Below are 15,145 nucleotides of genomic sequence, written 5' to 3' on the forward strand. Positions count from 1 at the left end.
AGCAAACATTGAGAGGAACGAGTCTATTCCCTTTGGGAGATCATTTATATATATCAGAATTAGTACAAGTCCAAGGACTGATTCCTGTGGTACTCCACAGGTGATGTGTCGTCACTCCGAGACCTCACCCTTCACCGTGACTCGCCGTCTTCTGTTACTTAGGTAGTCCCTTATCCATTGAAGTACCTTCCCTCTCACTCCTGCCTGCATCTCCAGCTTGTGCACTATTCTCTTATGTGTCAAAGGCTTTCTGGCAGTCCAGAAATATGCAGTCTGTCCAGCCCCTCTCACTTGCCTAATTTTTGTTGCCTGATCATAGAACTCAATTAAACCTGTTAGGCATGATTTGCCATCTCTGAACCCATGCTGATGTTATGTTTCAAAGTTCTTTCGCTTCAGATGTTCTACTAGCTTTTCTCGCACAATCTTCTCCATCATCTTGCATGGAATGCAAGTTAGGGACACTGACCTGTAGTTCAGTGCCTCCTGCCTATCACCCTTCTTGTATATTGGGACTACAATGGCAGATCACCCATTTCCTGTGATTTGTTGTACACTATGGAGAGTGGCAGGCACAAAGCTTTTGCTCCTTCCTTTAGAATCCATGGTGGGATTCCATCCAGGCCTATAGCCTTTGTCACATCCAAATCTAGCAGATGCTTCCTCACCTCCCCACTGGTAATCACAAACTCTTCTAGTGGTGTCTGGTTTGATATTCCCTCTCTTATCTCTGGGATTTCTCCTTGCTCTGAGGTGAAGACCTCCTGGAATTTCTTATCGAGTTCCTCGCACACTTCCTTGTCGTTTGTAGTGAATCTTTCTGCCCCTATCCTCAGTTTCATTACCTGTTCCTTCACAGTTGTTTTCCTCCTGATGTGGCTATGCAGCAGTTTGGGTTGAGTCTTTGCCTTGCTTGTTATGTCATTTTCATATTGCCTCTCTACCTCTCTTCTCACCCTGATGTATTCATTCCTGGCGCTCTGGTATCTTTCTCTGCTCTCTAGTGTTCTGCTGTTTCTATAGTTTCTTCACACCCTTTTACTTAGTTGCTTTGCTAGCTTACATCTCTGATTAAAACATTGGTTTCTCGTCTCCATTTCATTTTTTTCCTTTTGGACTGGGACGAACTTGTCTGCTGCCTCCTTACACTTCTGTGTGATGTAGTCCATCATGTCTTGAGCTGTCTTTCCTCTCAGCTAGCAACAAGCAACATCAGTTAGGAATTTTCATATCTCCTCAAAGTTTCCCTTCTGGAATGCCAGCCTTTTGCTTTCTGGTCCCTTCCTTGAGTACATTAACTTTTCTTCGACCAGATACTCAAACATCAGTATACTGTGATCACTCATTCCCACAGAGTCTTCGAGACAGATTTCCCTCATGTCTGAATCGTTCAGAGTGAATACTGGGTTGAGTCTTGCTGGTTCATAGTTGCCTCTCATTCTCGTGGGATCCTTAACATGCTGACTTAAGAAATTTCTAGTCGCCACCTCAAACAGTTTTGCTCTCCTGTTTACTCACCTAAGTCCCCCATGATGAGCAGATGAGATCGATTTCTACAGGCAGCAGTGGTTGCTCTCTCAATTATAGTGTTCACTGCAATGTTGTTTCTGTCATACTCTTGCCTGGGTGTTCTTTCATTTAGTGGTGGGTTATATATCACTGCTACTTCTACTCTTGGTCCTCCCATTGTCATGGTGTCTGTTATGAAGTCTCCGAACCCTCCGCAGCCCGGAATAACCATCTCCTCGAAACTCCATTCCTTTCTCATCAGTAGAGCCACTCGTGTCCTGCCCTTCCTTCCCCTTTCATTCCTTATTACAGCGTAGTCCTGGGGAAACACCGCATTCATTATGATTCCTGAGAGTTTTGTTTCTTTGAGTCCAATTACATCTGGGTTCCCTAAATTCACTTGCCTTGCTTGTAATCCCATCTATGTTTGAGTATATTACCTTGAAGCCGACTCTTCTGGCCATTCTCAGTTTCTGTTGTGCCCCCCCCCCCCCGGGGGGGGGGGGGGCACAACAGCCTGGTTGGGGAGCCGGTCGGCCGAGCGGACAGCACGCGGGACTTGTGATCCTGTGGTCCTGGGTTCGATCCCAGGCGCCGGCGAGAAACAATGGGCAGAGTTTCTTTCACCCTATGCCCCTGTTACCTAGCAGTAAAATAGGTACCTGGGTGTTAGTCAGCTGTCACGGGCTGCATCCTGGGGGTGGAGGCCTGGTCGAGGACCGGGCCGCGGGGACACTAAAGCCCCGAAATCATCTCAAGATAACCTCAAGATAACCCCCCCACTGGAGTGGGGGGGCAACAGGTGTCAGGTGTGGGAAGGCCTAGGAAGGAGGACCTGGGGTATCTGTCATGTGACGCGGCTGGGAGGATCTAGTACGGGGGGGGGGGGGTTAAGAGGGGGTGTGGCTGAAAGGGTCTGGGGTTGGGGGTTAATTAGGGCATGGGATGGGGGAGCAGGAGGGGAATGTGGTGAGAGGGGCATGTCTGTGTGTGTCTGTCTCTCTTAGCCATCCTCTATATACATAAGACACTAATTTCTAATATTTGAACTTGTGAGGCAAGAGTTAATACGAATTAGTATATTTATGGGGTTCAAAGATTTTATGAAAATGGTGGGCCTACAGCCTACACTATAGACAATTGTACAATCATAATCAGCTAATATGGACTAATTTTCATCAAGTAGCAAACACAATCATTCCAATTTACATTTTACAAGTAAGTGTTACATCTCATTTTGCCAGTACCAAAGAGTTGCGACAAATTTAATTTTCTATATTTGTTTCTACTAAATATATTTTAACTTTTAAATTAGCTTTTTTAAATACTATTCAACAGACAACCTTCAAATGTAAGACATTCACAGTAATTGCTGTACAGATTATTGATATTCTTTTCATGCATAAAAGATTTATCATTATTAAATAAATGATTCAATTAGCATGAAGTAAGAACACAGTAAGAATCATTAAATGTTTAAGTCATTACTATAGAAATGGACAATGTTCCATAAATGACAGTAATTTTATAAATTTATCTTTTCAGACTCCAATGTAACTCTGACCAAATATATAATACAAACTGAAATCCTGTTTACTAAGAATGTTTGGCACTGAAGAACGACCCAAGCATCTGAAACTTATAACTACAAATGACAAACGTTAACATGAAGCTTTTGGGACTCAGTAACACAAACATCTTTTTCTTTACCCATTAATGACACATTTGTCTCTTTCTTAAAGGTTGTCAAAGTCTAAATTCTCAAGGCATAAGTGGTTGATACCTGCTTGATGGGGTTCTGGGAGGTCTTCTACTCCCCAAGCCCGGCCCGAGGCCAGGCTTGACTTGTGAGAGTTTGGGCCACCAGGCTGTTGCTTGGAGTAGCCCGCAGGCCCACATACCCACCACAGCCTGGTTGGTCCAGACTGTGGTAGGTATGTGGGCCACTAGACTAGACCAGTTCTGTGGGCCACAGAACTAGACTGTTTTAGAAAATAGTCTAGTTTTCTCTTTAAGATGTCCACGGTTGTTCCGACAATACTTCTGATGTATCAAAGTCTGCCCTTTATGCATTGCCTAGCATTATGTGTAACACTATTTTCTCAAGGTTAGATGCTGTCATTTGCGTGTGCACGTCTGTTTCATCCATGATATTAACAGGGTCAGGTACAGTATTTAAGTATCAGGAGGAAGCGCTAAGCTATTACGACTATGTAGCACTTGGAAGGGTTAAGAGGGCAAGAAGCTAAGATAGAACCGAGGGGAAGGAATGGAGCCCAACCACATGAACCATCGTGGAAATGGAAATAAGCCAAAATGATCAGAAACTGACAGTCACATACACTAATTCTCATACCATTATATTATTGTACTCCTGAAATTTATTATTTTTGGTATTATATTAACAAAATGTAAATCATTTGTGTAAGCCGATCAAATATACACAATCAGAATAAACAGACCACATGGATTTAAAGTGAACAAAGAGACCTTTGCTGATTCCAGTTTCTCCCATTGACTAAAGAAAGTGAACATGAGATCTAGATTTTTTGCAGTACACTACTTATTCTGGATTTTGGAGAATCACTTGCAATTACTGTCTGGCTACTGGCAATATCCAGCTATCTGAAGTCAGGATAAACGGGGTTTCAGTGTATATAGTATTTCAGAAGGTTTTACTATATGGCACACTCAAGAGACTAACCCACATTACCTCATATCACATACACTGGCATCTTTGATTCTAAATTATTAAATAAAACAATCAAATAATGGTCCATACTATTCTCATTTTATATCCAGATATTGAGGAGATGTAGCATTGAGACAAACCTTTGGCATAGATGGTGAGGTCTGGGGGATATCACCGGATGCCATCATATCTTCCAATGGGATTTCTTCACTTCGTGGTCGGGGTCGAGAACTAGAACGAGAGCCTCTTTCATGACTGGTTGGTGGCTGTCTACTACTCTGATGACCACTATGATTTGGACTTTGCGATTCAGATCGTCCTGCACAACTGCTTGCATGTTCATCTACTGTTTGAAACAAAGCTTTTTAATCAATTTGAACAGCACTTTTCGAAACAGTACCCAGTAATTATTTCCTAATATTTGCATCTGCTGTTTCATACTCAGGATTATGCACAATAAGGCAGGATGACATACTATGCATACGAACCACAGGTAACTTTTCAAATATACTTGAAGACTCATTAAAGGTGCCAAGGAGTCACTGGTAACAAATTTAACCTGGTCCAGACTTCAGTACATTCATACAAATAAAGTTCTTGTGAACCCTTCCCTGGCACAAGTGATCGCCAAAAAATGGCTCTTGTCTGCCTCACTTGTCTGTAAAGTCACCCATGCTGACCACAACCAAGAAGCAACACCACACACACACACACTTCAGGGTTTCCAGACTCTCCCTGTCCCACATACTTCCCAATACAATAATACACTCTGTATACAGGAAAGAAAAGAGGTGTTAGGATGGATTAGGGAGCAACCTTCCCTCTCTCAAAGCCTTATTTTCAAGTCCTAAAATTTGGTTATTCCCAAATGAAAGCACCTTAAACTGAGGTAACAACAATATGGAAAGGTCTCATCTGTTTTGAAGGGTGAAGTCATAAAAATGCAGAAAAACTAAAACTAAAAGCTACTCCAAGAACAAGAAGTCTAAAACCTTGTAGGCTGTGACAAAAGCACATGAAGAGTGATTGTGAAAGAGGTTCTTGCTAAAAGGAAAGAATGGAAGGTGCCAGCTTTGAAACCAGCTGGAATGGGCCCAACAATGTTGACCTATTGCATGTGAAGCACTGCATTAAGATAGGAGCTTCCTCTTTTTGAACAGCCATTGAAAAAGATTCTTGACAAAGAGCCTGCACTCTACAGCCATGCACATCATACTGCAGTCAAGATGCTCATTTGACCAGGAAGCGAGCATATCCAGCATCACCAATGCTCGATCCTGCCTACATCATCATGATCATCATGGTCTGGATTGAGAAATTTTAAAGTGACTTCCTAGAACACTTAATGACAATAGAGACTTGTGAAACGTTTCCTGTGGTGGCAGTGCCTGGCATGTCACTGACTGTGTATGATCCTAGCTATATGATAAGGTTGATCCTTACTTCAGGGAGCAACATGATGTGATACAATAGAAATACCATTTTAAACAATATATAATGAAACAAATGCAAAATTTTAAGACGCCAAATAAAAAAAATGTGGAATGTAATGAAACGTCATTTTCTGGGCGAGACCCGGAGGCTCCCTGGAGCTAACCGGGCTGATATGAATATATTAGACTCTGGCATCAGTCAATGCACATGGAGTTGTAGGCCTACCGGACCTGGCCCCCTCAGAGAGGCACGAGGAGCAATGGCCTATAGAAACCTCTGTGTTGTTGGAAGCATTCTATGTCTGCCATCGACCGGGTCAGGTACCCAGAAAGGTAAGCGCCTCAAAACAAACCCTTATTCTGGTTAAAATATTGCTATTGAAAGCCGAACTAGTGGACAGAACTCCCAAAATGAAAACGAGCAAATGAGCATGTCGTCATCACGTCACCGTGCCGCCGTCTGCACAACCCTCCCCCTCCCCAGGAATGAAAAAGGGGAGCCCCAGATCCCAATGCCCACTATCCAAACCCCCAGTTCTGAAGCTGGATGTCAAAACATGTGAAAAACTGCCAACCGAAGGGAGGGTTGCTGGGAAAGGTCTCACCCAGAAAATGGCACTTCATTACATTCAATGCTGGTTTTCTTGGGGCGTGGGGGAAAGAGCCCCCATGGGTCCTCGCTCCACAACATGAAATTGAGACAACTGATTGCAACCGCCAACCCAAAGTGACACAGGCCCGACTAGGCCCAGGAACACTGACAAGGAAGCGAGCGGCCAGGTCCCTGTTCGACCTCCAAAAACCCTGTGCTGGAATGTCAGCCCAAGACATGTTACCGAAGACGATGGCAACCGCAACAAACTTACAAACGTCATGGGTACGAGGATAGACTGCAAGCTAGTGGGACCAAATTACCCTGCGGACAACCTGGGAGACTCGAACGTTAGAACAGGGAAGAAGGGAAACCGGGTCAACCCAAAGTGCGTCCCCGGCCACCGAGGCTGTGGCGAGCAGGCAACAGTCGGAGTGTCGTAACTGGAACACAACACATGATTTCCCCCCGGCCTAACCAACCAAGCATCAACAACCCAAGGGCCACTCCAGAAAGCAGCAGTCTCATTCTTCACTAGAAAAGAAGGAGACAGCTGCAAACAAACAAACCTACCACCAGGACTAAAAGAGCAAAACCCTCTGTGCCAGAGAAGAGCATAAAGCTCCCCAACCTGACCCCCCAGACGCCAATGCCAACAAGAAAAGAGTCTTCGCCAAACAACCCAGAACCGAAGGGGCCACCACAAACCGAGGAGGAGAGAGAAAGGACAGCACCTGGTCTAACGACCAGGACGGCTCAGGTGGCGCATGAGCAGGCCAGAGGTGAAACAACGCACGAGACAGCTTGTGGAATGGAGCAGAAGTAACATCCACCCCGAACGCAAAACTCTGAGCCCTGGCACGACCTTTCTGGGAAGACCCCGGAGAACCAACAAGTCCGACATGGGACAACAACTAGAAGAGGCCGCTTGCAGATATTATACCACCGCAGATTCTGCAAACTGACAAAAGGATAAAAAGGCGAAGAAAACCTAAGAGCCAGGGCCCAAGTGGATTCCAAGGACTGAGCGAGCACCGCCTGACGGCACACGAGATGAGAGGCAAAGAACAGAGACACCGCCTCCCGCAGGAGTGGCGCAAACAGCTTCAACAGTGCAGATGATGCCTGCACCCGAGATCAGTGCACCAGACCAGGATCGGCACCCAGCGCCTCCACACCCTCCTCAAGCCAGTCCGAAGACAGCTCGGGAAGGGAAAAGAAACACAGGACCGAAGCCAAGTGGCCATGGGCATGCAAGTCCTCAGCTACCAGAGCCGCCAAAAGGGAAGGAACCTGCACGTGACGCTGCACCTGGCTAATGTCCCTCGGAAGGACAGGAGCAAACAAACACTCATTGAGGAGTTCAAACTCGCCCCCCAGGTAAACCTGAACAATGGCAGGAGCCTCTCACCACTCAAGTATGCGGGACCGATAAAAAGTAGGCCACGCCCCCAAAGAAAAGATCGGACAGTCTGCCAACCAGCACAACTCCGGAACCTCTAACGAACATAGTAAGGAAAGGAAGAACTGAACTCAAGAGGCAGGATCCATTATCGAGGTATAATCCGGGTTGCGCAGGAGGTATGCTGCAAGAACCTCCTGCACCTCATGAGGCGGGATGTGGGAGGCAGAAAACCTCCAAAAAGACGGGGCCGAAGGACACAGAGGAACCCAGAACTGAACCCGGGGAGGGGTTGACGTCATATCAAACTCATACATGGAGGAGAGGATAAGAAAACCCCACACCTTGCAACAACAAGCCCCGCTCTGAGGGAACCAAAACCCAAGTGGGGTCAAATGGGGCCCAGGCCCCCCCCCCAAGTCATCCCCTCCCCCGTCCCGGGAGCCTCCACATCAGGACCCGGGGCCAGCCATCTTCCAAACCCTCTGCCTCAAAAGAAAAGGTAGAAGCAGCCAGAAAAGTTGGAACGAAAGGGGCCCACTGGTCAGACCCAGAAGCACCGGCTGCAGGAACGGACTCGAATGCCACACTGGAAGGCGCATCCCCTGAAACTACCCGAGTCTCACCACCAACTAAACCTTGCCCCGACTCTGAAACCCTCAGACACTTCGGATAGGAACAGGATGAACTGCAGCTGGGGAAGGACAAGGGGGCGCGGATGAAACCAAAGCCGAGGCGACTAACAACCTAGTGCACTGCAGCAACCTTTAACGCACATGCAACACCGAAGCCCCCTGCACCCAAATATCATTATCAATGGAGCGGGTGAAGCGGAAGTACATGCAAGCAACACCACTCGCATGACTTCGGGTCAAAGGTGTCACCGACCCAACAGGCAGCATGACAGAGGCAGAACAAGTGATTGTCACCCTGAGACAAGGGGCAAAGCAACCTTCAAACATGCACGAAGCGAGATGGGACCCAGAGGATGCATCCATTGGACCACTGAGCCCCAGTGGGGTTTTCAAGGGCCCTTAGACGCTCTGCTAAGGGAAGCCCAGGCGAGGTACTGGTAACCGGTACCCCAAACTACCAAACAAACTGCTAAAAGCCGAATCCCCGGGACGTATACACTCACGAGGACCTAGTGGAGGACCACCAAGATATATATAATAGGTACCAACACCAAGGAGCAGGAGAAAAACCAAATCCCCCTCCCCACCAGGCAGGAGAAAAACAAAAACAAAAAAACACAAGAGCAGAACCGGCCACTGTAATAAGGTGAAAACAAGCTGCACAGTACCATGTGCCCCTACAAGTAAGGGCACTACCTCCTACCCAGAGACAAACAGTGGCACATGAAACACCCCAGCTGACTGGGAAATTTGCCCACCCCGAGGGCAGGCAATCACTGAGCAGCACAAGACCTTAGTGGAGGCAGCCCACAAGTGACTAGTGGAAAATAACCCCAAGCCTCAAGGGCATTACAGTACTTACAGGACAACTAGGGAAGGGAACCCTAGGCACATGCAGCCAGAGTACAGTTGAAACTACTCTTGGCTCGCACACCACCACCTGGACCACACAAGGCACAACACTGGAAAGATTCAGAGCCAGTGTCGCACGACCACCAGGTCTCACCACAGAACTAGGGTGTAGATAGCTGGCATGGGGGACTGGGGCTTCCTGTGCCCCCTCCAGGGAAGGGTGGAAACGCACAGACGACGGCATGGTGACGGTTGTGATGTCATGCTCATTTGCTCATTTTTAGTTTGTGGAGTTCTGTCCAACAATTTGGCTTTCTGTAGCAATTTTGTTTAACCACTGCACTGCGCGCCTGTAGGTCTCGATAGGTGGTGCACAACGCGCCTCAGGGATCTTATGGGTATAGCGTATGATTCAAAACTCCCGCAGTTACATGGGGTTCACATCAGCTTCCTCAGAGCACTTGTAAACAGATGCCATTTTTGTTTAAATCGTGGGCAACATTCCCAGGTGTGAGAGTCTCAGTACTGAGTGAGCAACCAAGGCTGGTGCATGCAGCATGAGCTCACAGCACTGCTGTTCAGCTTGTGACCACAGCATCACCTAATAATGTCAAAATATATATGTAACTGGTATTATTTATCCATGATAGTATTACAGAAGAGCCTGAGTGTGATAATGACTGTGTACAATGTTCAAATATCAGTGAATCAATGCTGTTCAAGATGTTCACAGCACTGGCCACAGCACCACAGCATTATTTCATCTATCTAGGAATCTTCAAATGACTTATGTTCCTTTACAAAATAATTTTGTGGTCAGGATTCAGTGACAGGATTTAGTGACCAGGATTGTGATAATAGCAGGATTGTGGTGATAACTCCCACTGTGGTTATTGTGGTTGTGATGACTCCCACAATACTTTGCTGTGCAAAGTATTGTGGGAGGAGGATTTTTGGTGAGGGACGGAGGGAATTGAGGTAGAGTCACTGTGTGGCAGTCACTCTTGTTTGGGCTCACCATACTAGCTTGATGGTTTGCTATGGTGAACACATATGTAGATATTTATATATAACGTGTGTATATAGTGTAATAACAGCAACAGGAGCATGTTGGGAGGAGCCATTTTGGAGTGGGAGGTGGAACCGTACTCATAGCATCGTCTGCTGTGTGACTTGTCATGCAGTGTATGATGGCCACTGTGCTGTTTGAACGCAATGGCAGCTTAGTTGTATAGTTATGGTGAATAAAACATGTAGATACTTATACATGTGTAAATAGTGTAATAAAAACAATAACAGTATGGTGGGAGGAGGAATGTTGGCGAGTAAGGTGTTGAGGAGTGAGGGTGGGCTGGCTGGGTGTGGCAGCTCACTCATGTTTTCTGGGCTCACCATACCAACTTAGTAGTTTGTTATGGTGAACACATATGTAGATGGGTATATACAATATGTGTATATAGTGCAATAACAGCATAAACACTGATTGATCGTAGATTATAATATGTATTTCACATATATGAGCCCCATAATTTTGAGCATAGTGATATTCCACACTTTGAACTATATAAATTCCACAAATTACACACTTTTGAATAATATTCTACAAAAACAAGATTAGAAAAGAATGAGAAACATCCAAATAATTGTGAAACATTATATTCATGGCAACTGCTGCCCCATGGGGTCGCAGAGCCGACTGACCCCCAGCGCTCCATCACTCAGCGCCCATAATTTGCTCAACTTCCCAGCTCCATTGCGGCTAAAGTATGTCATACAATTTTTTTTTAGTTTCTCGTGATCAGACTGCATTTTAAAACTTTCGCGCTCCTGGCAACCGAGAAAGAAACTTGCCCCTTGTGCACGCGGTGTTTCGGGCGATCGAGCGGCAACACTGAAAATTGAATACTCTTTTCCGCTGTCCTGACCTTAATTTTCGATGTACATATTTCATTTTTGTAGCAATGTCGAGGGAGCTGATCGGCGGAGCAGACAGCACACTGGACTTGTGATCCTGTGGTCCCAGGTTCGATCCCGGGTGCTGGCGAAAAACAATGGGCAGAGTTTCTTTCACCCTATGCCCCTGTTACCTAGCAGTAAAATAAGTACCTGGATGTTAGTCAGCTGTCACAGGCTGCTTCCTGGGGGTGGAGACCTGGTCGAAGACCGGGCCGCGGGGACACTAAAGCCCCAAAATCATCTCAAGATAACCTCAAGATGTGTTCGCAATAGAATGTTCTAGAAGAACATATGTATAAAATGTCACCAAAGTATGAGTTAGACCGGCACCAAATAAAGAACTACGCCGATCACTAACCATGAGCGCCAAACAGCGACGAAATGTTTCTACTCTTTTCAGGGTTGTCAACTCCACACTTGTCCTACAGCGTTAAATTTGGTATCACTGAGATCGCAATAAAATTCCCTATGCAGACATATGTATATAAATGTAGAATCATGGTCAAGGCCCACCCTCAAGAGTGTGGGAGGTGGCCGCAGTGTTACCTGTTACCGCACACCTGACGGCACATCGGCGAGACCCCTATTGAAAAGTGTATATTCTTTTCACTGTTCTGACCTTAATTTTCGATGTACGTATTTCATTTTTGTAGCAATGTGTTCGCAATAGAAGTGAGTGCCAAACAGCGACGAAATGTTTCCACTCTTTATAGGTTTGTCAAATTTAGACTTGTTGTAAACCGTTTTTATTTGGGGAGAACGGGAATTTCATGGCGTGCATTTTGAAACTATCCCCAAGTCGATCGGATAAAAAATGGATTTTACAGAAATATTTTTTCTCGTGACTTGTGAGCAAGTCAGTTACACGGACTCAAGAGAAAAATTGGTGCCGCTCTCGAGTGGCATGAACGCACGAAAGTGTTATTAAATTAAGAGAAAAAAAATTTTGGAAAGAATTTATTTCTTGCACACCAGGGGGCTGCCATATTTGGAGGCAGAGCAGTTCAGTGGTTAACCAGATAGGGTTTGTTTTGGGGCGCCTATCTTTCTGGGTGCCTGACCTGGTCGATGGTAGACACAGAATGCTTCCAATCACACAGGGGTTTCTATAGGCCATTGCTCCTTGTGCCTCTCTGAGAGGGGCCAGGTTCTGGCTCGTGGTCCCCGGTAGGCCTAGAAGTCCATTCGCTTGACTGATGCCAGGGTATAATACATTCATATCAGCCCGGATAGCTCCGGAGAGCTGAAGGGGCTCCCCCAAGAAAAGTGCCTGCGATTACCTAACTGCTTCTAAATTTTAAATTTTTTTTTAAACACGTCTCAGTTACCACAAAAAAGGTCATTCTTGATTTAGCTTAATAATGGATCAGTATATAGATAAATAGGGGTATATTGTGCTCAAGGTGACAAATAACTGGGCCAGCAAAACTGCTGTTTGGAGCAACAAATGAAATGTATTAAGAAGCGAGATGGTTGTGCGAGACTCTATACAGTTTGATATATAGATATGACAGAGCCCAATAGGCTCAGGAACCTGTACACCAGTTAGCTGACAGTTTATGGGCAGTGCCCAAGCTCAAACCCTGCAAGCACCATTAGTCCAGTACAAACTCTTGCCAGTGCTTTGTATGCTTGTCTTAAAATGACCATATGACTATCAAGCAATAATTAATGTTATTTCAAAATTTAAATATCCTGCAGAGGTGTCACTTCAATTATATTTACTAGATTTATGAGTATCTTCTACAGTCTAAATTGAAAACAGGGCATAACTGACAATGAGATTTAAGACAAATACTATGAATGAAAGATTTATAGACCAGAAAACTATTCTGGAAAGTTGATATGTATAGTAGAAAACATTTTATTAGTGACACTACACTGGAAGAGTTTGAATATACAGGATAAATGTTAAGCTGTCTCGGCACAATAGGAAAGGCAAACCCTTGAAAAGAGAACACGCTAGCAGGTTTAATTAATGGTTTAATTTACATTAAATCAACTTGACAAGCAACCATGAAAATTAATTAGTAGTATCAAAAGAAAATGCCAAGTCATTATAACAATGTAGCACAGTGTTCACTCAATACAGATTAAGAATAAATGTTTCATAATTATACAAAGCTTGGCTTAGATTTATCAAAATAAATTTACAATTCAGTAAAGTTAGCGCACATATCTAGAGAGAATAGTATGAGAACAAAGCAGTGCGTTACCAGTTTTCACAGATAGGAAGGAGAAAGATAAATAAAAGAAACCTTCACAAAGCAGTATTTTATTAGTTATTAAACTAAATAGGGCGCTTTAAAAAAAATCCTAAAATATGCAGAAGTAATGCTAACAATACAATTTAAGGTGTAGTTTCCTATAAGACCAGCTAATATTTATCTGTTAACCTACCTTTCTTCTACTTTATACTCCCTAAAGATTATAATACGAGATATGAATAAACATGTATATTACTTAAATTTTACGGGTGATTTAATCTCTTCTGAGAAACACCTTTAAACTCTAATGATAGACTTTTTAAATCAAACTAGTTTTGTAAAAAAAGAATTTTGCAATAATATTTCATCAATATACCTGCATCCGTAGTTTGCTGATTTGCTCCACCTTCTCGCTTCAAAGCAAAGCCTGGCACACGAGTAACATTAAACATTGGGCGGTGAGATTGACTGCGACCGCGTCCATCTGCAGCAACAGCACGACTCAATCCTCGTCCTAAAAGTAAAAGGTAGATTCCACTGTCACAACCTTGAACTTACCCAATCTAAGGAAATTAGTGTTAACAAGACTAAATAACATTATCACTTTCATCTACAGATTGAGATCAGCATTCTTCCACTGAAAGCAGGTTTACTGTGCAGTAGGAAGATACAAAATAGGCTTAAAGGATACTATTTTCCTTCCTTATAAGCTGATCTAATTATACCACACTCCCACTGTGTCTACCTAATAATCAAATAGAACAATTGTCACAAAAATATCAAATGGAAGACTACCAAAATTCTTGTAACGTGGAATGCCTTAACTGTAAAGTTTTAAGTTATCAATAATAAGCCACAGTGCTTATAATCATCTTAATATTACAGTATTATAGTTGAGAGCACAGATGGATGCTATGCAGATATACGAGCAGTTGAATGGTTGACAACACAGGCTAAGCAGGATGGCCTTCACAACTTTGCAATGGGGGGGGGGGTATAAAAATCTAAGCATATATAGAATACAAAATATTGGGCATGCTTTAACCAACTATTCTATGGTCCAACTTGTATTTCAGAATTGTCAAAAAGGATTCTCCCCGAACAGATGGAGAGGAAGACATTTTTTCTCAAATGGCCAATGACAGGCAAATCAAATTGAAGAGACGATGACATTACACAAAATTTTATTCAGACTTAGATAATTGGGGAAGTTCGGGGAGAAGAACTTGAGAAACCAAGCCTCAAAAGAAATAAGAGTAAATAAATTGATGCATAAGAACTATTACTGACAGAACAACAACATTGGGATGACAAAGAAGTATAGTACTGTACTAGGAAAATAAATTCATTCCAGGGTTTGACAAGAAAGAAAATGCAAGACCAATCGAACTGAAAAAAAAATTAAGATCTGAAAAGATAGTAAACATTTAAGCCCATAACCCATGCCAATTTCAATTCTTAAAATTTATCCAAAAATAAATCTGAAACATACTAAATTGTTGATAAAGGGTCTTAAGTTCTCAACCCCATCAATGATATCTAAAGACGTCCCATGATTATAGACTCAAGAGTAACAATGATGACCTAAACTTGAAACCTACATGTCCATTTCCAAGATATTTGGTCACTAGAAAGTCTGCAACTGAGATAGAGGTGTAACAATGTACTCATTGTTCTCACAGCCAACATGTACAGTCCCCATTACCTATCTTGAGAGGATGATTTCGGGGCTTTAGTGTCCCCGCGGCCTGGTCCTCGACCAGGCCTCCACCCCCAGGAAGCAACCCGTGACAGCTGACTAACACCCAGGTACCTATTTACTGCTAGGTAACAGGGGCATCAGGGTGAAAGAAACTCTGCCCATCGT

At 44.0% G+C, this 15,145-nt stretch overlaps 1 protein-coding gene across 1 annotated transcript in view; it reads right to left on the bottom strand.

The window, feature by feature from the left end:
- ema (C-type lectin domain containing ema) overlaps positions 1 to 15,145 on the bottom strand; it is a 198,941-nt gene that overhangs the window by 17,111 nt on the left and 166,685 nt on the right. Inside the window, 2 exon segments of the mRNA XM_069308827.1 lie at positions 4,342 to 4,547; positions 13,655 to 13,792. Of these exon segments, the coding sequence (XP_069164928.1) occupies positions 4,342 to 4,547; positions 13,655 to 13,792 (344 nt within the window).

This window comes from Procambarus clarkii, chromosome 63, assembly GCF_040958095.1.
Source record: "Procambarus clarkii isolate CNS0578487 chromosome 63, FALCON_Pclarkii_2.0, whole genome shotgun sequence".
Lineage (NCBI taxonomy): Eukaryota > Metazoa > Arthropoda > Malacostraca > Decapoda > Cambaridae > Procambarus > Procambarus clarkii.